Source organism: Nyctibius grandis, chromosome 3, assembly GCF_013368605.1.
Source record: "Nyctibius grandis isolate bNycGra1 chromosome 3, bNycGra1.pri, whole genome shotgun sequence".
NCBI lineage: Eukaryota > Metazoa > Chordata > Aves > Nyctibiiformes > Nyctibiidae > Nyctibius > Nyctibius grandis.
In genome coordinates this window covers 100,291,924-100,315,236 of record NC_090660.1, presented here as the reverse complement: position 1 = coordinate 100,315,236, position 23,313 = coordinate 100,291,924, and the positions used below count along the sequence as shown (strand labels likewise).

The 23,313-nt window shown below is 41.9% G+C and overlaps 1 protein-coding gene across 1 annotated transcript in view; it reads right to left on the bottom strand.

The window, feature by feature from the left end:
* Nucleotides 1-565: 565 nt before the first annotated feature.
* Nucleotides 566-23,313, bottom strand: part of SLC26A7 (solute carrier family 26 member 7) — a 152,937-nt gene continuing 130,189 nt past the window's right edge. Inside the window, exons 18-19 of the mRNA XM_068397215.1 lie at nt 1,313-1,388; nt 566-942 (exon numbers count right to left, since the gene is read on the bottom strand). Of these exons, the coding sequence (XP_068253316.1) occupies nt 566-942; nt 1,313-1,388 (453 nt within the window). The remainder of the gene's footprint in view (nt 943-1,312; nt 1,389-23,313) is intronic.

Genomic DNA, 23,313 nt, shown 5'->3' with positions numbered 1-23,313 from the left:
GGTTCTCTCAGCCTTTAGAATCATAGAATCATAGAATTGTTTTGGTTGGAAAAGACCTTTAAGATCGTCAAGTCCAACCGTTAACCTAGCACTGCCAAGTCCACCACTAAACCATGTCCCTAAGCACCACATCTATAAGTCTTCTAAATACCTTTCCTCATATGGCAGGCTTTTGGGTCCTTTTATCATCTTTGTGGCCCTTCTCTGGACCCTCTCCAGCCTGTCCACATCTTTTTTGTATAGCGGGGACCAAAATTGAACACAGTATTTCAGGTGTGGCCTGACAAGCACATTACAAGGGCATGGAGTGATAGGACGAGGGGTAATGGTTTTAACTGTAAGAAGGTAGATTTAGATTATATATTAGGAAGAAATTCTTTACTGTGAGGGTAGTGAGACACTGGAACTGGTTGCCCAGAGGCAACATGGCTGCCCCCTCCCTGGAAGTGTTCAAGGCCAGGTTGGATGGGGCTATGAACAACCTGGTCCAGTGGAAGGTGTCCCTGCCCGTGGCAGGGGGATTGGAACTAGATGATCTTTGAAGTCCCTTCCAACACAAACCATTCTATGAATCTGAGTAGAGTGGGATAACGACTTCTTTATCTCTGATCGTGATGCCCTTGTTGATGCAACCCAGCATCCTGTTGGCTTTCTTTGCCACAGCAGCACACTGTTCACTCATATTGAGCTTGTTGTTCACCAGGACCCCCAGGTCCCTTTCCACAGAGCTGTTCCCCAGCTGGGTAGATCCCAGACTTTGTTGCACTCCTGGATTATGTTTTCCCAGGTGCAAGACCTTATACTTGTCCTTGTTGAACTGCATAAGGTTCTTGTTAGCCCAGTCTTCCAGCCTATCCAGGTCTTCCTGCAGGTTGACTCTCCCTTCCAAAACGTCCACTTCCCCACTCAGTTTGGTATCATCAGTAACTTCATCAGGGTACACTTGATCCCATCATCCAGATCACTTATGAAGATATTAAAGAAGATATTATGAAGATTGGGCCCAGTATTGATCCCTAGGGGACCTCACTTGTGACAGGATATAACTGTATAAAGCTATTCTCTTCTTTCTTCTCTGTTCCTAACTTTTCTAAGAGGTCCCAACGCCTGTATGCCTTCAAGACTTCTTCCCTGAGAGCCTACATACAGTCTGGCTTATTTTTCCCTTGTTCCCTCACCTTGTTCTTGCCAAGATGCTCTACTGTACAACTCTCCTGCTACCCATCACAGGCATCTAGGGTCTCAACTATCAGAATTATGCATGACCAACTGTCATCCCACTCTCAATTCCTCAGATCAAATACGTACTGACCAGCATAGGCTTCGGTACATGTCAGGTCCATGTAGGACTCTGAAATATAAATGTGGGGAGGAAGCAATGTGAAGAGCTGCAAAAAAGAGTAACATTGTTCGGATCTCTTTAGGTTCACTGAGCCCTTTCTCACTGAAGATGACTGGCACTATTTTGCCTCTCTGGAGTGTAGGTTCATGGATTTCTGCCTCCAACTACCTTCCCAGCTCTTGCTGTTGCCATAAATCAGTGGCAGCTGTGGGACAAGAGCTGCTGCCTCACCAGAGGCAACTCCCTCACCAGCTCTCTTGAGCTCAAAGCACAGCAAAACTATGCCCAGGGAGACTCTGCCTCTCCCAGTAGCAAGTTACCGGGCATGCAGGGCCAGCAATGCCCTGCCTTTGCAGGCAGGCTTGCTGCCCACCACTCACAGAGCTCAGCCAGTGCCCTGCTTCTTACTGGAGCTCTTCTGGGTACTCCTGGAGATGGTCTGAGTTTGTCTGCAAAAAAAATAAGTCTTTTTAAATATTGAAAGTGAAAAAGCTGCCAGCAAGAGCAAGTGGACTATTGTCTTCTACACTTGAAATACAGTGAAAGGTATATGTACTCCTCCTTTATTTTTTATGTAAAATTATTTTAATTTGATGCCTAGAATAGCCTGCTGTCCTCTTCTAAGATTCTCAGTTCTGCGTAGTACAAAGTGATATAAACGTGGTTAAGCAGAATCTGTTTATGTTGGAAGTCCAAGGGAATAAAAAATATTTTCACAGGTCTACTAAAAAATGCCATGGTAAGCTCTATTTCGAGCTCAAGAGCATTGATGTCAGGGATGTCTGTAAAAGCCACAGGCTCTCCTTAACAGAGAGGAATTGGAAATTTTTTTTTCACAAAGGACTGTTACATTCTTCCTAAAATAATGAGCATTAGTTTATTCATACCCAAATAATTTTGGCTAGGTGCTGATGAAGTAATCCCAAATATTGTCTAATAGTCAAAGACCAGAGGGACAGCCCCCAATTACCCCAGTACTGTTTTGTTAGATTCCTGATTCCTGCTTCCTAGCCAGCAGCAGCACATCATCACCCCTTGCTTGAGGTGACTATGAGAGCTGGAGCAACAAAAGACGAGGATGGATTTACATGAACGTATCATTTTGTGAACTGTGTACTGGGGACCCTGCATTTACTGCTTCACCTGACTGGTTGCCTATGAGATCTCAGCAATCCCCAGCTGCCATGGGGCAGGGTGTCTGTGATGTGAACACAACCAGTGGCAGTACCAAGTGTTGCCACTGAGAATTAATTGTCTTCTGTTACATCAATTTAATGAATTTTTTTGGGGGAACATCTGTCTCCCCGGCCTGAGGTGGGGGAAAGGGCTGACTGCCAACAAGGTATGAAAATGCTGTTCTTCAGCACATTTTGTCTCCAAATATTCCTACTGTTATTGCTTGCTGCCAAGGGTCCACTCTTTTACATGGTTGATCCACACTGCTTCATGTTCCTTTACAAACACCTCGATGTACAATCTCCTTTCATGTTCCTCACTAAACTGTGGGCTGCAGAGTCCACCCGAGGCTTTTTCCTGGCTTTCATGATCTCCGCTAAGCTTTTTTCTCATCTAAGAAGACCTCACCACGGTGCACAAGAAGGACAGGCACCAACCGGGGCAGAATGACTCTTGTCACTATATCCTGCATTAATATACAGAATCAATGTCTCCCTAGAACTGGGACCTTATTTTTACTAAATGGCCTGTGAAAGCATTTCTATTAGAGATGGTTTGGTATACCCTAACTAAGTGGACAGAACTGAGTGAGTGTTTATTTACCCAGGAAAGTTTGGATTGGATGACACATCTGGTTTTCATTGAAATCCTCAATTTTACAAAAAAAAAAAAAAAAGTCCAGCTGGGTTCATAGAGACTCAAGGAAGGCAGGTGGCTGGCATGTGATTGCAAGTGAGTTGAAACAGGATCAAAACATGAGCATTCTCTGAAGTCTCAGTTCAGATCATGCCTGGAGAGCATTTTAGGGCCTTATTTGCAGGCCTGAATAAGTAAAAAGACTGCTCATAAGTGCTGAGTGCACAAAGAATTATGTTGTGTTTCTCTGAAATGTTTTTGTTTTCTTTCCTTTCTTTATAAATCTTATTATCATGTGGGTCAGACTAACCATTGCAGAAGTTTGAAAAAATGCATGAGCCGACATATTTTGCAGTGGGTAATACTACCAATCCCAGCTTTCTAGGAGCTGCAGTGCAGCTGTACTGGATAGACCAACTGCTTCTTGTTTAGAGGCACAGGCACTAGATATCCAACTTAGTTGTCAGTAGTAGGAAAGAGTTTTGAGAGGCACGAATAATGCTAGGACTCGTGCTTGGCTGAAAGCATTCATGATGTGAGGTGTCTGCTGCTGCAGCCTCAAGAAACAACTTGTGATGGAAAGGGAAACTTCTTCTCAGTCTATTGGTGCTCACCACTGTCCCCAGCGATGTGGGTTGCCTTGCAGTCCCTAGGGTCCCAGGAGAACAAAATCCTTTCATTTCTGACAAGGTTAGTCCTCCTTTGCAATGTGGGAGCTGTGCCCTGCACAGTACAGCAATTTGTCCTGGCTACCAAATTTGATCCAGAAAACATTTCTTGAGGAAACAGAGATGCTGCCATAAGAAAAAGTACTGCGACTGTCTGAGACTGAAATTTTTCTCCTACACCAGGAGGTGCTTTGAAATGTACTTTCTATACAGTAGTCTTACATCTTGGCACTGTGCTTATGTGAGAAATAATATGAAGAGGTGTCCTGTTTGTGTATGGGCATATGTGCAAGTTTTGCTGGCTATGCTGGGCTGCTTGCCTGGGAGTCGAAACTGCCTGTCCCTGAGACTGTGGGTCAAGACCAAGTAGTACCAATCCATGAACATCAAACTGATATTTAAGTCAATATTTTTCAGATCAGCTAAGTATTCAATGAAAGAGTCAGAGAAAGAACTTAGGCCCCTTGATCCTCAGTCCCTGCTCTAATAAAGGAGTGGTTAACACTACAGTTTATTATTACTTTCAATTTCAATTCCCATGTGAAGCTAGCGTAGCTGCAGTACTAGTCAGAATCCTATTTTCTGCCTGTCAGTTAAGCAAATGAAGCCCCAAGACAGTCTGACTCAATTTCATATATAAAAGAAAATTCTTTCTTCCAACACATACCTGTGTCTTTCATAAAATGTATCTTTACACCGAAAAGCAACTGTCAAAAAATTGCATCCTTTCACTCAATTGATCTATTTCCTGTCTGTATTTTTATCCAGTGTATTTAGTACTAAAGTAAATTTTTAAAACATTTTTTTCTTTCACTTCTTAGTGTTGACAAAGTTATGAGAGAAAAAGCTGATTTCTGTTCTGGCTCATGTATCACCAAAAGATTCATTAAATGCTTTCTAATTCCAGGACCAAATGCTGCCTTCTCAACTATTTCTTTGCAAACTCAGAGGACAATTTATTTGCAAAGGTTTAATTGTGAGCAGAATTCTCTGTAATTAAGTTTTAATGGCAAAGTTGTATGAGCCAGAAAATGCACAGCTTGACTTTCAGATCCCAAGCTGAGTCTGCAAGTGGAGATGCTTCTAAACAGAGAAACATCATTCAAGTCACTCAGGCACAAAAAACGTGAATCCCTCAACACCCTTTTTATCATCATATGAACACTAATGCAGGACTAAGATGCTGATGGCTACTTCTGCATAACCAGGATAGTAGTTAACAACAAGACTCAAAGCAGCATTGTGTAAAAACTCTGAAGCTCAATACACACAAATGGCCAAATGTGTTTTCGTCAGAGCAGAACAACTTTGGTGCACCGAAAGTGTCTCATCTTTCCAACTCAGCCAGTTTGTCTAAAGAAAGATGTATGCTTAGAAATTTTATCTTCCATTAGATTGTCATGGCTGCAGAAACACTTCTACTCCTTTGCTAAAGGACTCATCTGGAGAGGCAAGTTCTAATAAGACCTCAGGAGTGATAGCCATAAAAATCCTTGATTTGGGGTGAAAGACAGTGAATTGTGCCAGCTGACCAGGAGTCCAAAACTGGGTGGCTGTTCTAGGTGACAATAATGTGCACAGCAATGTTTCTAGGAGAAAAGGGCAAAGCAAAAAATTTCTGCCAGATAAGAGTGCCCAAAAACATTCCCAAGTCTTCATTCACTTTACAGGTGTGTTATGAAGGACATTTTCATAGGAAATATGTATTTAGAGTCTGTTCACTCACCCTTCCTGCCTCGAGTTCCTCCTCCAGGCAAAACCAGACTAAATACAGCAGCTGACACTGTCATTGTTTATAAAAGCAAGTACTTAGTATCTTGAGTTTCTTGGCCTCTGGAAACGCTTCCAGGTAAAGCCAAGCTGGTTAAATATCCATCCAAAAAGTGTTGGAGGTGAGAAGGTAAGGTCAGACTCTGATAACTGGGTAGCTCTAATCTGTGGGCAGAACATCTTGTTCTGTAATTATTTGTTGGTCAGCACATTAAGTTGTTGCCAAGGTCTGAGTTCATCCCTGCTGTAGCTTTATAATTATTTCTGTGCTGTGAGTTGAATATCAAAGGGCACTTCAGATAGGTGCTTTCTAATATCATATTTACATCTAAACAAACACATTAAATAAAATTAAAGGCCAGCTCTGCTGTCATGCTAAATTATGCCATTATATTTATTGTCATGTTGTGAATTGATGGAGAGGTCTTCAAAAGTGTTCCATAGTAGCTCAATTCAGCTGTCATGTAGTCAGTTATAACTTGCCCTATTTTTGCATAATTAATTTATCCTAATATTTTGATTTATTTGGCCAAATGTACCAGTGTTACTGTAATGCTGACTTATTTACTTGTTTCAAAATCTATATATAGTTCCTGGGTGGTTTATCAGTCATTCCAACAGAGTAAAAGACAGAGTGACCTCCATATCTTCAAAGTGTTGCATGAGGTTTTAGCCACTCATCTCATTAAATCCAATGATACTCAAGCTGAAAGCATGAATAGTTCCTTCTCTTTACTGGCCTCTTACCTACAGAAAAACGATAGGCAAACCTGTGATCATCCTTTTCTTCAGGTGCCCCATGTTAACCTGAAACTCAGCAAATATAGTTTTTATTATATAACCTAGAGTCTTTTCAAGCCTTAGTCAATGCAGCACAATGCTCTTTGTTTAGCTTCACAATACAGTGAGAGAAAATACACTCACTGGCTTGTTCATATGCTCTGGTTGCCAGTCTTTCAGTGGTGATGTGCTATATATGCTATGAATTTACCTACCAGCAACTTTACTGTATATGGATGTGTGTAACTAGCACTATGTAAGCGAAACTTCAGGTTTCTCAGCATTTTCTAAATGACCACACTTCAGTTAAATGAATTCCAATGCCAAAACTTTAACAATGTCATATAATAAAGAAAGAATATCTAATAATATAAATAGCTTTTCTCCTTGGTATTTTTTATTCCGTAAATAAAAAGGGATCCCAGAGCAGTAACTGTCAGTCTTCACCAGACAGAAAAAATATACCCTCCTTTCACCATTTTTACTGACCTGTAACCCAAAGTCTATCCTTGCTCACCGTACTTTTACACCCACCTAAGAGAGGAAGGGAGGGCTTCCATTTCCCCACATGTTGTTCTACTGAACGAGCAGAAACAGAGGCTCTGAGGGACAAGATCCTGCTCAGAGCAGGCTGCTACCCCCACTAAGAAAAGATGAGCAATGACTTTGCCAGCTGTTGTTGGAAGCAGCTCTGACCTGTGCTTCTCCCAGCCCGTTTACCCAAGACTACTTAGAGAATCAGAGTTGAGCTCTGTGTGTAGCATATTTGCCTTGGGTAACCATTTTCCAAAGAGCGCTCTGAAGTGAAGGGCATCTCATCTGATCAAGCAGTTTGCCTCTTTCTCTCCCTTTTTCAAGAAGCAGTGATGTTATTCTGTTCATGGATGCATTTAAAATTTGTTTTGTTGATTCTATGGTCTAACTATAAAAGAGTGAATAATGTTGTACACGTGAATTAGAGCTGAATTATGCTAGTGCAAAAGTCCAGCTGAAGGCACTGGCTTCCTGTGAAGAATTGAGCAGTCCAGCCTTTAACCATAGATTCTTCTTCCTATTTAAATTGACTACTAGAAAGCAAAAAGCCTTTCAAATAATTTCAACACAGAAGGCAAGTGTACGTCCATTTCGAAAATATAGTTAGGCGATGCTATTCCCAGTAATTAAATACTTCATCACTGGGAACTATAATAAGAATGTGCTAATTTCAGTTCACAGTAGATGCTCAAAGGCAGTAAATTACAACTCTCTATCACACTCCCCTTCCTTTTATGATTACTATGCTGCTATGGAACTAATGTGTTTTCTCTCAAGGCTAAGTAAGTGTCTTCTGTTACCACCACCTTACAAAAATCGTTCTTAAACCTAACAGAAATCAAGTTCTGGTTATGAAATGTGAATTTCTGGATTCTGTTAGACATTCTCTTAAAATGCTGATGTCAAGCAAACAAGACAGTTGCATCAAGGAATTATGGCAATGCACACAGACACATTTCATTTGCCATGTATTCTACTGACGGTAAAAGCAAATCATAACTTACAATGTAAAGGAGGAAGTCTTTGTGATAAATGTCATCTTTCTGATGCCTGACTGCTTCTGGACTGGTCTGAAGACACTGAAGACCTGATGGCACATTGCCTTTAAGAATGGGGAAATCCTGGCTGTCCTGAAAGCATCCTAACAGATATTAGAAAGACTGTTGCAAACATCAGAAGAAAAGCACTGTCTGTTCAAACTCCTGTCTTGGCATTTTTGTTCTCCCAAATGCATTTCCACAAGTCCGTGTCCATAGACTGTTATCACCCAGAATACAAGAAACAATTGGCTGTGGTTACACTTTTCTTCCACATTCCCTCCATTAGTCATTCCCTCCATTCAAAGTTTCATCTCATATCAATGAATTAGAAATCAGGTTAAAGCTTGCTGATCTCTTAATTTTCTGTAAAAAATTTTAAAATAGATAACACGAAGCACTCTAGTCCTCTCCCCTTGTAGAAAATATATCATTCCTTCCAACTTTTAAAGTTGGCTCCATTACAGATTCATTTCCTATACATTGTCACAGTGATGGGTAACATATATACAAATCTATGACTCTTGAACCTTATATCTACCTTAAAGTAGCTGCAAAGTATTCTCCAGATTGCTGACAGAACTGGAAGCAGATGCATTGGAAACCATTTGGATTTAAATAAAGGAAGGAACCTTTATTGTGTTAATAGATTATGTGCAGATTTGAGTGGTTGGAATACAGTCATAAGCCATAAAACTAGAACTTGAGGTAATGAAATTCAGCTTCTTGCTTGTTCAGAGACTTTGAGCAAGTAATTTAGACTGATATGGAAGTTAAGCATTTCCAATATCTTTGAACATGTGTGTCTAGCTTTTTCTGTTCTTTAGGACAGTAGAACCATCTCACAGCACTGTTCCTGCTCTTCAGAGGTCCAGGAGTGTCCAGATACTATAATGAGATCCAAGAAATTCTTTTGTTAAAGCTTCCTTTCTTCTTTGTGAAATTATGTTTGTGTATGATAAAGAAAAATTTGCATGTACAGAAAAACTTCTGTCTTCCTGATTACACCTTTTCTGAGTGGGATATAATATAAACTTCTTATAAGAATAGTAATTTACACACCCATTAGAAATGTCTTCTCCTTTTCATGCCATCTAGAGCCATGCACAGGGGCAGAGGCAGGTCACACATGATATGAAGATAGGCCATTTCTTTTTAAGGAGCTGCCAAGACAGTCTTCCATTGTATCTATGCGCTTCCTAATACCCTACCATTCAGCACTACTAGTCATAGCACCCATTTGGCTACTTTCTTCAAAGCATATTTTTATGATAACTGCCTGCAGGAACCTGCATTCAAAAAACTCTACAGACCTTAGGGGTTATTGCTGTCATGCCTGAAAATCATTTGAACAACTCAGTCTGTGACTAGTGCTCTTTGCAGAAGGAAAGGGGCAGGTGCGTCCTGCAGCAAATACAAATCAAGTCTTATGACTAACAATCATTAAATAGCTTAAAACATTCAAGTTTCTAAGATGTTTACAAATTGCAAGAGGAACGTTTTGCAGAATGAAACTGCAGTCCTAGAGCTTAATACTCACTCTACTATTTCATTACTGCCCCTGTTTTATATCAGCACACCAAGCAATTTGTATGCATCTATGGACCTTTTAGTAATGTATACCCAAAGCAATTGCCAAATGTTATTCAGTGCTGCTAATATGTAATAGTTCTAATGAATAATGTTTTTGTTAAGAATGTGCCAAACTGCTATTTATTCAGATGAATTCCAACCAACCATAATGCCTGGGTCTTACTTCTAAGGTAAGCAATAATTACCAAACACAGTTCTAAAATGCAATTTGTTAACTTGGACGAGATTGTGAGATCGTGACGTACATGTAAAACACCCCCAAAGCTGCTTTTGTTGTTTTTTTTTTTTTCCATGAGTCTTTGTTTATGTAAGCAGGATCTACACTTACTGAATCCAGCAGTTGAACGTCTCCACATCCACTTATGTTGCATGCATCAAGATTCAATAACTGAACATGAGACATCGAAGTAAGCAGTAAGATTATATAGAAGATAAAGAAGAAAATTAATTTTCAGAATTGTCCAGCTCTTTCATTTTCCATCAGGTTTAGGCTCCAAAGTAACTTATGGTGGTTTTGAAAATGTCCTCCGAATATGTCCCAGAACCAGCAGGAAGTTTAAGTTAGCAAGAAATAGCACGAGAAGCAAAAGCTGTGCATTAGAAACAAAAGCTATGCAGTTTGCTAATGGGCCCAGGGAGAGAGCTGCACAAAGGTGTCGGAACAAGAACAGAACAACAAGCAGCAAGCTGAGCCTTGCAGGGATGGGAGGAGAACAAGAATGACGTTGAGGGGTATCACTGACTAGACATAATCAAATCAAATACAAAATTCAACAATTATGTATTTAATAATTTTCAACAAACATATTCAAGGCCATTGTCTTACTGTGGCACAGTGGACTGAAAATTCATTTAAAATGTTATAAAAATTATAATTAGATATTTTTATTGGAGATGAAACTAGAAGAGCACTAACAAATAAGACCTAGAACAAAGTAGCTGCAGAAATAAAAGAGTAAGAAGAACAACTAATTCATTACTGTGGAACTGACATTGTACAAGCATAAAATTATTTTGGAGACTGGCCTAAAAAGTTCTAAATCACATGATTCTAAATCTAAATCTAATCATGTGAGGCTGTATAACTTGTATAATGTCAAATGTATTTTCCATCACTCATGACTGTTCAGGACACACAATTTTCCCTGTCTCTCTGCACAGCTTCTGCAGAGCTTGCAGAGTTGGAGACATGTTTTATGCTGGCAGAGAGTTATAAGCATTTTAACTTATGCACATATAAGTGCAGAAATTTACAGCCTCATAGCTGGGAGACAGATGATACTGCAGGTGCATTAGTACAAATACAAGTGCCACACTATTTTTATCATGACTCATCTGGGAATTTAAAGAAGAGGCAGTCTTCCCTTCTGCAGCTGAGAAAGGCCAGGAAAACACCTCTGGAGAATTCAAGCAGCTGGAGAAACTTTTTGGTTTTGTGCAACTCATAGCTTCTAGCATTTGGAAAGTACAGTAAATACTGAGGCAAGGGGCAAAAAAGACTTGGTCATATAACTAGTGAAGGAAGGGTGTTAGAACAGACTATAGCACTTCTGTGAATATCATGTATAGCCCTGATTTTTCCCATTATTCTTGTAGATTTATTTATTTCTAGATGAAAGTGATAACTCTTGGAGGAGCTTGTCACATATATGACCACAAGAAGGCAGTTAACAGTTGAGGATTGCAGAGTCCACTTTATGGCAATACAGAAGGCAACATCTCTGTGGTTGTGACACTGAGAATGGTCATGCAGGAATTAGGGCTTCTCCCCTCACAAAGGTGGCAGGATCAATAGCCCAACCAAAGCGCATCTACACCAATGCACGCAGCATAAGCATCAAACAGGAGGAGCTGGAAGCCGTTGTACATCAGAGAAACTACGATATAGTTGCCATCGTAGAAACATGGTGGGATGACTCGCACAACTGGAGTGCTGCAATGGATGGCTATAAATTCTTCAGAAGGGATAGGCAAGGTAGGAGAAGTGGTGGGGTGGCCGTGTATGCTAGGGAGTGTTTTGACTGTCTAGAGCTTGAGAATGGTGATGATAGGGTAGAGTGTTTACAGGTAAGAATCGGGGGGAAGGCCAACAAGGCAGATACCATGGTGGGAGTCTACTATAGACCACCCAGCCAGGATGAAGAGACATGAAATATTCATAAGTAGCTGGGAGAAGTCTCACGATCAGTAGCCCTTCTCGTGGGGGACTTCAACTTAGCAGATGTCTGCTGGAAATACAATACAGCAGAGAGGAAACAGTCTCGGAGGTTCCTGGAGTGTGTGGAAGATGATAACTTCCTGACACAGCTGGTGAGGGAGCCAACTAGGGAAGGCGCCTTGCTGGACCTCTTGTTTGTGAACAGAGAAGGACTTGTGGGTGATGTGATGGTTGGAGGCTGTCTTGGGCATAGCAATCACGAAATGATAGTTTTCAGTTCTTGGAGAAGTAAGGAGGGGGGTCAGCAGAACTGCTATCTTGGACTTTCAGAGGGCAGACTTTGGCCTGTTTAGGATCCTGGTTGACAGAGTCCCTTGGGAGGCAGTTCTGAAGGACAAAGGGGTCCAGGAAGGCTGGACAATCTTCAAGAAAGAAATATTAAAGGTGCAGGAGCAGGCCATCCCCATGTGCCGAAAAGACGAGCCTGCAGGGAGGAAGACCAGCCTGGTTGAACAGAGAGCTTTGGCTGGAACTCGGGGAAAAAAAGGAGAGTTTATGACTTTTGGAAAAAGGGGCAGGCAATTCAGGAGGACTACAAATATGTTGTGAGGCTATGCAGGGAGAAAATTAGAAGAGACAAAGCCCAACTAGAACTTAATCTGGCTACTGCCATAAAAGACAATAAAAATTGTTTCTCTAAATACATTAGCAGCAAAAGGAGGGCTAAGGAGAATCTCCATCTTTTATTGGATGCAGGGGGAAACATAGTGACAAAGGATGAGGAAAAGGCTGAGGTGCTTAATGCCTTCTTTGCCTCAGTCTTTAGTCGTAAGACTAGTTGTTCTCCGAGTACCCAGCCCCCTGAGCTGGAAGACAAGGATGGGGAGCAGAATGAAAGGGGAAATGATTAGCAACCTGCTACACCACTTAGACATGCACAAGTCCATGGGGCTGGATGGGATCCACACAAGGGTACTGAGGGAGCTGGTGGAAGTGCTCACCAAGCCACTTTAAATAATTTATCAGCAATCCTGGCTAACCGGGGAGGTCCCAGGTGACTGGAAATTAGCAAATGTGACACCCATATACATGAAGGGCTGGAAGGAGGATCTGGGGAACTACAGGCCTGTCAGTCTGGCCTCGGTGCTGGGGAAGGTTATGGAGCAGATCATCTTGAGTGCTATCATGGAGCATGTACAGGACAACCAGGCGATCAGGCCCAGTCAGCAGGGGTTTATAAAAGGCAGGTCCTGCTTGACTAACCTGATCTCCTTCTATGACAAGGTGACCAGCTTTCTGGATAAGGGAAAGGCTGTGGATGTTGTTTACCTGGACTTTAGTAAAGCCTTTGACACCATTTCTCACAGCATTCTCCTGGAGAAACTGACTGCTCATGGCTTGGACGGGCACACCCTTTGCTGGGTAAAACCTGGCTGGATGGCCAGGCCCAAAGAGTTGTGGTGAATAGAGTTAAATCCAGTTGGCGGCCGGTCACAAGTGGTGTTCCCCAAGGCTCAGTATTGCGGCCAGTTCTCTTTATTATCTTTATCAACTATCTGGACAAGGGGATTTAGTGCACACTCGGTAAGTTTGCAGATGACACCAAGTTGGGTGGGAGTGTTGATCTGTTTGAGGGTAGGAGGGCTGTGCAGAGGGATCTGGACAGGCTGGATCGATGGGCCGAGATCAACTGTGTGAGGTTCAACAAGGCCAAGTGTTGGGTCCTGCACTTGGGGCTTAACAACCCCATACAATGCTACAGGCTTAGGGAAGAGTGGCTGGAAAGCTGCCTGGTGGAAAAGGACCTGGGGATGTTGATGGATGGCTGGCTGAATAAGAGCCAGCAGTGTGCCCAGGTGGCCAAGAGGGCCAACAGCATCCTGGCTTGTATCAGAAATAGTGTGGCCAGCAGGACTAGGGAAGTGATTGTCCCCCTGTACTCAGCACTGGTGAGGCTGCACCTCTAATACTGTGTTCAGTTTTGGGCCCCTCACTCCAAGAAAGACGTTGAGTTGCTGGGCGAGTCCAAAGAAGGGCAACGAAGCTGGTGAAGGGTCTGCAGCACGAGACTTATGAGAATTGGCTGAGGGAACTGGGGTTGTTTAGTCTAGAGAAACGGACCCTGAGGGGAGACCTTATCACTGTCTACAACTACCTGAGACGAGGTTGTGGGGAGGCAGGTGTCAGTCTATTCTCCCAGGTAACAGGCAAGAGGATGAGAGAAAAGGACCTCAAGTTGTGCCAGAGGAGGCTTAGATTGGATAACAGGAAAAATTTGTTCACCAAAAGGGTTATGAAGCAGTGGAACAGGGTGCCCAGGGAAGTGGTGTAGTCACCATCCCTGGAGGTATTTGAAAGACGTGTACGTGTGGTGCTTAGGGACATGGTTTAGTTGTGGACTCGGCAGTGCTAGGTTAATGGTTGGAATTGATGATCTAAAAGGTCCTTTCCAACCAAAATAATTCCATGATTCTAGGATTCTACTCATTATGCTGAAGCGAGTGTTCCCAGCCAGGGGCCCATAGGAAGATCTGAGTTTAAGAAAAGTAAAAAATGTTTCAGGGAAGTTTTGTGTGTGTGTATGTGTTTTGTCCTGAATCCTTCTACTGATTTGTTTGACATCATTCTTCCTCTGCCGATTGCATCAGCACAAGTGAGGGGAAGCAGACAGACAGAAGAGGATGAGAGGCTGGTAGGAAGAAGGTGGAAACCTTTAAAACGAGTTGTGCTTCCTTAAAAATGCTGCGTAAAATGGCACTGAGGGAGACCTGATCTGGGGATAGGAGATCTCTGTGACTCCCTCCGGGAAAAGCGTAGTGGTTTAGGCTTGGCTTGGAGAGACTGTGGCTTGACTGATCCTTCTTGCACAATCATGAGCTTCTGTGGCAATCCATGGAGTTGGGGAACACTGTCCTCACCAGAAGAATAAATCATCTCAGAGTGTCCAACCTTGCCAACAGGAGCTTGTCCAGACACAGTTGTGGTCAGGAGAGCATGATTAGTTGATTCAGAGAAGAAAAAAAGACTTAATTTTATCAGAAAAAGTCAACATATGTAGGTGCAGAAAATGAGGGTTAGGTAATGCTGTTGCAAATTATTTTCTCCCTCACACTTAACTCCAAATTGTATGTTACATATATCAATAGCACTCTCAGAACATTTTCTTGCTGTTATTTTAAAATGGAAATCTGATTTAAAAAAAGAAAAGAAAAGATGAGCAAGACATTTTTGATGAAAACTTACTCTCCTCCTGTCAGGACACTGCTTGGGCTGGGGGTTTCCTCACAGCCCTTCTTGCCCCACTGCCCCAGCCAGGAGCAGGGCAGGACAGGCAGCAGCCAGGGCAACCCCAGCCCCGGGCATCAGGCACCTCCCTGGGATCAGGGACAGGAGGTCAGTCTGTCTGGATACTCTCCCCATGTCACCTAAGGAAAGGACCGCCCAAGGATGTCCTGTCACTGAGCCAGCCCCAAGCCTGACAGCCAGACCCCTCCAGAGAGGGACACTCCCAGGGTGCTCACAGCCCCCTCCCAAAACAGGTAAGGACTGCTGGGAATGTGTTTCCTTTGCCAAAAGGAGAGGAAGGAAAAGCACTTTTGGTGCCATATCAGGTGGTGGTAACTTTCCCATTGTGTGTGATTTTTGCTCTTGTGATACTTTCCATCTCAAAAGAGTGGGAAGACTGGAGGGCGGTAATCAATAGGGAAGAAAACATAGAAGAAAATGAGAGATTAATTGTTTTCCAAAATTACGCTGCCATGAGCCCTGGCACCATTAGTGTACTGCAGCTCACAGTGGAGCTCATTCCCTCATTGCAGTATCTCCTGCTGCTTTCTAGAAGGTGATGAAGTGATGTGATTGGCATATGTCATGTGTGTGTCCTTCTTTTACTCAGAAAGAGAAATTGGGTGCCTTAGATATTTCCTAACTTGCTCAGGGACAGATGAATTTGGGGTGTGAATCTTGCTCAAGGGAACACCAAGGATGTGTATCCTGCCTGTGAAGGTGTGATGTTCTCCTCTGCATACCCACTGCACAGGTTTAGCACTCTAACAAAGCAGTCACAGGGTTTTCACTCTGGAGGATCCCATTCAGTACCTTCAGCGTTCAGCAAGTCCAAGAGCCCTCCTTTGGATGCACACTGTGTGCATCCAAATCATCCATCTTCCATCAGGATGAGGTCCTGATATTTCAGATGACTCAGCAATTTTTAGCCCATAACATTTTTTCATGGCTCCAATCCACCCGTCCTACCTTCATGAGCACTTGGCATCTCTGTTAACCTGATCTTCAGAAACTTGCACTGGGAATCCAAAAAAAAAGGAGCAGACAGGCTAGTGAGCCTCAGACAAAAATAAGGTTTTACATGACTCACCTAGCATCACAGAGGAACCCTGTGGCATGCATTAAGTTAGGATCCAGCTCTATAAACTTGCATTTCATTAATAATGAAATAATTTCCTTGCCTGCAACCCACTGAATCAGATTCCCAATTTATTTAACAAATTATGCATGGATTCTCCAGCTAACAGCACCCTCCTTCATTGCAGCAGCATAACTATACACCAGAGCATTTGATCCTGCTCATCAAATGAGAATCTATCAGAGGAGTTGTAAGTTCATATAAGTAGTCTGCTTCAAAGTGCACATACATAGCAGCAAAATAGTCTTAGATGCAATCTTAATATAGTAATTTTTTTAACATTTGAAGGTTAAAATTTGAAACTTTTTTGATTTTGAAAAGAGTAGTGTAATTTTAAAATGTCTCATCCAACTGTTTTAAGTTGTTAAAGTAATACTTGTAAAATCTACCTTCTTCAGTAATATGCACACTATTATTATGTTCCACAAGTAAATTAACTATGAAGGACCAATTATACATTGCCTTTCGTGTTAGGTGAATAATTTTTAAGTGTGGGAAGTATAATAAGTACATTTCTTTCTGAGAGGGGAGTTTTGAGTGGTAGTATTTTACATCCACACTATACTTGTATTTTCCTAGTGGCAATGACTCTGTAAGGGACTCAGAAGAGTCAGGACCTATAATCTCAAACCCAGATTTTGCAACCTCCACCCACTTCAATGTTCTTTCCTCAATTGTGTCCAGTAACGTAAGAAACCTGAATCTGTACTGAAGTGAAAGCCATCTGATGAGTGAGAGAGATTCAGCCCAGGAGGATTCAGGATCTCTTGATACCATCTACACCAACAGAAGTTTAAGACACATCATGTAAAGTTGGTCCAGATAAACTGATGAAGGACCCTGGGTGGGCTCAGCCCCGTTGCGAACAAGGTAGATAAGCAGTTGGGTACCAGCAGTGACAGTGAGTTGCAGCAGGGCTGCAGGCAGGACCGAGTGCCTGCTCTGCAGGGACATCCCCAGCACCCTGCGCACAGTAGGTGTGACTGAGAAGCCAGTGGGAGCTGTTCATGACACTCCATTACATCTGTCAGCATCATGGTGGGCCTGCAGGATGAAGGAGGTAAATCTTCCTAACATGCCAGGTGTGAGTCCACACCTGCATCCTCTTTGAAACAGTGCCTGTTTCTCCATGCTATGGAAAAGTTGTACACAACATGGAATATACAGAGTGACAGCAGTTGGCAGCCATTTAAGCCCAGGCAACTATTTCATTGTTAGTCTAAGTACACAGTCATGCAAACGGATCACATTTATTGCTGATTTTGTTTATACTTGCGTATATTAAGGGGTTTTCAGCCAAGAGTAACTCGTTTGTTCAAACCCAACTCATTTGCAGCAGAAGTGATCCTCAACCCTTCTGCATCTGTGTGCACCCTTGCAAAAAGAGAGGGTGGGTGGCAATAGGAGTGGGAGCAATGCCAATCTTGCCTTGCCAATGTGAATGTATACTCTAAAATATCCAGAGCTACTGTACATGAGGAACCGTGGTAAAAAGGACAAGCAGATGTGATTTACCTAATTGACGGCCTAATTAAGATCTGAAGAAGAGGTGGGTGATTTAGTGCTGTTGGAAAACAAGTTATTGAAAGGATAGAAAATTAATATAAAAGTCTCAGTGGTGTTTAATAAACAGAATTCACTCAAAAATGTTTTTAAATGTTCCAGATCTCATTTTCTACAACAGCTCTGGCAGCCTATGATCACCATGTTCAGTACGGAGCCAAGAGAGCACAGCTGGGGTTAGTGGGGGTTGCCACTGAGTTTTCTTGTTCTCATCTGTTTGATGTGATGCCTGTCCCTTAGACTGTGGCATTAGTCAGTAGACAAAACAGAGTGCAACATATCTCTCACTTCAGTGAAACACCCACGCTCACTCTAACATGTTTTGTTCAGCAATTTCCACTCAGCTGCATTTTTAAGTGCTTCAAAACAAGTCACTCTGGGCTGGATGTGGTTTTAAGAGCAGGGAATTGCTATGCTCAGCCCTGAGGTGATCCCCCCAGAGTTCACCTCCTCCTTCTGTTTGCCTGTTTGCCACTTTTCCATTTTTTTCGGTTTCCCACACAAAAAGAAGCCATCAGATCTCGCAAGGTGTCGTCAAATTCTAATCACCATTCATAAACCAGTGCTACATCATGAGAGAAGCCAGGTGGTGGTACCCATCTCTGGGCCAACCTTGCTGATAGATCTCTAAAAGAGACACTTGGGTGGGGGACATTGGAAAGTGGATCAAAGAAGATTTCTGTTTGGCTGTTTGGGAAGTCAGTAGGTTTTTTTTTTTTAAAGATGGTCTTGAGATTAAGGGAAGGCAACATCTATAGGTGGCAAGGAAGGATCTTGCACAGTCTGAGTCACTCAGCAGGTTGCCCCATGGGAAAGGAAACCATTCAGTCCAGGGAAGAACTGGTGATGGGATCCCTGACAGAGCTAACTTTGAAGTCAGCTTTGGTACAACAGCTGGGCAAAGGGAGTGAATGTGAGCGACAACAAACTTGTCTTCTTGTGTAAAATGATCCTACTTGCAAGTTACCTTTCATTTTGTATCTGGATAGGTCATCAAGCTATGACACAGTCTTACCACATTTGTTGTACAGGGAGGATCCCACACCTGTAGGATACTGCCATAGGTACTATCAGCAGACTGATCAGCCCTTAGCACTTAGAAAGGGGAATTATAAAAGAACCAGGGTTCTTGCATTAGAGTCTGCAGGTCTTTTGCAAGTCCAGCTTCCCACACAGACACAAAGGTTTTTGATCCTTCTGGATTGATTCAATCAAGTTTGACACAGATTCAGAGGTTTCAAATGTAATTAACATCTTTAAAGAATATGAGCAGTTGAGGAGAGAGAGACCCTACAAGACACTCACGTGAAAGCAACCAAAGAATCTACTCTGGAGAGAGACTTCATGATTCTCTTGCTACAGGAGAAAAAAGGGGAAAGAAACCAAAAAATAAGAAATAAATTTCCCTCAAATGTCAATTAATATAGCACCTTCTGTGACACCAAAGTCAACCTCTTAGTAGAAGCTCTGACTCCGGTAGTTCAGATGTACACAGAATAATTTGTTTTCTGTAGGAAGCCTTCTGCTTTGAACCTGCCTGCTCCACTTGGTCAAAAAAAAAATTGTTTTAATGATCTTCCCAGTGCAGTGCTTGCCTTTTAAGACTTGGGGGTTATTGTAGAGAAGGCCTTGAAAGAATGAATGAAAGATATTTTTTGCTGATGGTTGAAATTTGTTGGGTTTTAGGTTGATTTTATTTTAGATTTATGACAAAGAAGTACTAGATGTGTTTTCTTGTATGTTTGTACTAGAAAATGAAATATAATAAATCTAAGAATAAGCACTATCCAGTCATTGTTTTATGAGCCTATAGAGATCCAGCCCATAAAATAAATGAGCACAATATCACTGAGTGCTGGACTTTGTTCAGAGTTAACTGAAAGTTACGCAAAATCATAATGAGACCTGCTAGCTTAAGCAAGAAGGACGTTAGTCTCCAGACACCCATTTTCTCCCCTTCTCTTCTGCACTCTGTTTATTTCAGGAAGCCTGGGAAGTTCTGATCTTCAGAAATGTAGTCGGTGTACTTCTGAGTGGAGAGAAATATGAGAAACTGTTGGTGTGGCTTCACCATGGGTTTTGAAGTGAACCAAGGTGTTCACTGTGTTCTTGTTGCTAATTGTCCCAAGTTTAGAATGGATCTCATTCAGCACAATAGAAATGGCAGTTTTCAGCTGTTCAGACAGATTTAAACAGGAATCTGGTTTTCAGGTTTTTTTAAGACATCACTTACTGATCCAATATAGTCTTGATATTGGAGAAAAAGGAGCTGGGAAAAACTATTCGTAAAATTTTCAGTTATAGGTGGAGTCACGAAAGGACTTGGCACCTATCTCTAACTCCTTTAGACTTACTCCCCTCATTTGCTGCTTTATCCTGGAGGTGCCTGAGGTACACAGGCTACTAAGTGTCTGACACTGGGAATCGCTGACATGCCTTCAGTGCCAAAAAAATTTTCTGTTTCTGGTGTTCTGGTAAAACTCCCCAAGCAGGCAGCAATCAAGCACCTGTGGCCTCCAAGGGTTGGTACCACTGCTCCAGCTGCACAAAAGGGGATTTGGCCCTTCAATTTCTGCCACTTAAATACCCATGAAATCTTTTTTCCAGTCATCATTCTCAGCTAGACTATGAGTTAAATTTAAGGTATTCTATCAAAGCTCTTAATTTGCTTCACCACTAGAACAATATGTAAATGATGCCGAAAGCACTAAGTACATGGCTTCAGATACTTGCTTACTAATGAAGACCTCACATCTACTATCATCTGACCCCACAGAGAAATATATGGCACAGCTGGGCACGGATCTCTGCTGGGATCTGCTAGTGCAGCCATAACACGTCAAAAAAACCTATAATAATTGTCCCTTCAAATCAGAACAGCTTTCCACAAATCTCTAAGATTACCAGAACCAGAACTCATCAGATCTGAAAGCCCTCAGTGTGTCCATCTGCCCAAATTTGGAGAGATTTTTGAATATTGCAGCTCAGTATTGACTGACGCTGTGACTGGACAACAGAGGATTGAGAAGATATTAAAGGCAACAGCCCTATATAAAAAAGGTAACATTTCAAAAACACCTTATTTCTGCTGGAAGCCAAGTACGTTTCCTCCACACTCATCTCTGGTGAGAAATATCCTGGAATTTTTCCCCCTGAAATGCTAACTAGTCTGCTGTAAGAGAACGCCCAGTTCACTTTGAAGTGGTAAGTATGCTTAAATTTGCTGCAGGCTTCAGTATCCCTGAGGGTCCTAAGGCCTACAAATTATTTTTATTCATTTAAAATGAATTAGAAATTAGAAAAAAAATTCAATGCAGCTAAAAAGAAGGCACTGGAGAACTTTGTAACCCCCTCACTCTCCCTACGGTGTTCTGTCTTCTATCTAATAGGATGTCTCCTATCTTTTCTTCTGGAGAAAGTTCTTCTTTCATTCAGAGCAAAGTAAAATATGACACATAGTCTGGAAAAGGCAAAAAATATTACTGCCGTATCTCCACTGTCTGATGTGAATTAGGGCTGTTGGTGAGTTTGTTTGCGTGTTCTGCCAACAGTGTGTATGGGGAGAAGCTCCAATGAAAGTGCTGTCACAGAGCAACTGACTACTGCACCCAAAGGTATGACTGCAGAAAAGATGCTGTGTTTTAACGAGCCCCAGTAACACTGCAGTGAAGACCATGGGTTACACTTTGTCATACAAGAAGAGTGTTTAGCTAGTAGCCTATGCAGATATCCATGCTGCTGCACCTTCCTTTCTGATGCATCATGTTTTAGCCTTGCTGAGGCTATTGAAGATATCTGTCCACGCTGCTGTCAGAATCCCAGTTACTTTACAAGAGAAGCACAAGCTGACCCAGTGGGAGGACAGATTTAGTGTTTGGAGGAAGTTTTCATTACGGTTTGCGGAAACAGGAGAAGAAATATGTTGTCCAGCCAACTCATATCAACAGATAAATACCACATCCCTATCCTCCAGCCTGTGGGCACCTCTGTCCAATTTATCTAAATATTCCCCAAAACAGAGGAAATTTTTCTAGAAAATGCTTGTCACCACATATTTGGTTTAGGTACTTGTCCTACAAATCCTTCTTAATCTCCACACATTTGCCTCACCTTTCAAGTACATTAGTTCCTAGGGCAATGAGAATGCCATTGGCATGGGAGAGCTCAATGGTATTCATAATTCCTCTGAAAAGTCCATTTGTAAAATAGAAAGTCATTTATACTATGGTTTGCCAAATAAAGAAAGTGCTTATGGGCCAGGTTCAGATCTGCTGATGTGAGTGGGAATTTTGCTACTGCCTTCAGTTGCATCCATTATGGTCCTTATGCTGCACACCATATGTCTCACTAACCACCACACAATCCCTCACCCCAAACTGCTAGCTCCTCTCTTTTTTGGAAGGAGAACTAGCGAGACTGATTCATGCAAAGTACCCTCATTGTTTATAATGAAGATTAAAAGCATAATTATTTTTAGGAGCTCCTCAGTTATAGGAAATTTTAGACTTCAGAGAGAGATGCCAGATGATCTAGTCCTTGACTTCAGAAAAAATATTTCTGCAGGTACTGCACTCTCTTCTGTTTCATGTCACTGCACCCGCCTCTCACTGACTCTTGGCTGCCATTTTAAAGAATAGCATGGGAATTATTTCAGACATATAGAAGATGAGGTGTGATTCAGTTCAAGATCTCAGTGGGTTGCAGGGATGAAATTGGTGATTGTGAAAAATCTTCCTACATGTTTTCCATATACTTCACATGTCATCCCACAAAAGGAATGAAAATAGAAGAGTCCCTTTTACTGAAGCTGTAAGAAGGGGATAGAAATCAGAGAGGTAAGTAACGTGTGCCAGAAATACCTCCATTTTACACAAGCCATTCCAGAAAAACCAGGGAGCAGTCATCTCCCACACACAATATTTCTTAAAACCTGTGCCACTAGACCTTAGAGTATAAGAAATATCTATAACACTAGTACAATTCTTTCATTATTTATCATATGCAAGCAGTGTGCTCAAGATAGAGAAGAAATTCAGAAAGAACAAGACCGCTCCCCAAGAAAGCTGAAAGTGGAATCAACAGCCAACAGTAAGTAAATAAACAGCATTTTGGCTTGTGTGAACTGGCAGATTGATATTACTAGAGTTTTGAAGGAGATTTGGAAATGAGTTCTCCCATGTACTGCCATGAGGAAAGTCTTCCATGTGTAAAAAGAAGCATCAAGATGACCATGTTAAAAGGACTTTATTCTGCAATGCCCTTGGAGACTCCTGAAAAGTACTGCCTGAAGCACACTGACCTCTTAAAACCTCTCTGACTTAGTTTCCAGCATCCCACTGGGGCATCTAGGATGTGCAACCCTACATATGAAGGCAACCAAGGATCTTGTAGAGGGATCATATTAAATCTCAAGAAGCAGCATGTGTTTGTCAAGATCCAGTTTTGTGGTGGCGAAGGGTGCTAAATTTTAGAAATTCAGTGCTAAATAAGGAAGGCTACAAGAAGTTTTAATTTCTTACATTAACTTTCTCTTGAACTCTATTCAGCTCCACCTGACTCTTTATGCAATATGGGACATATTGATATGTGTCAGTTCTGTCTGGAGGCATGTACCAAAAATATATCAATCTTGG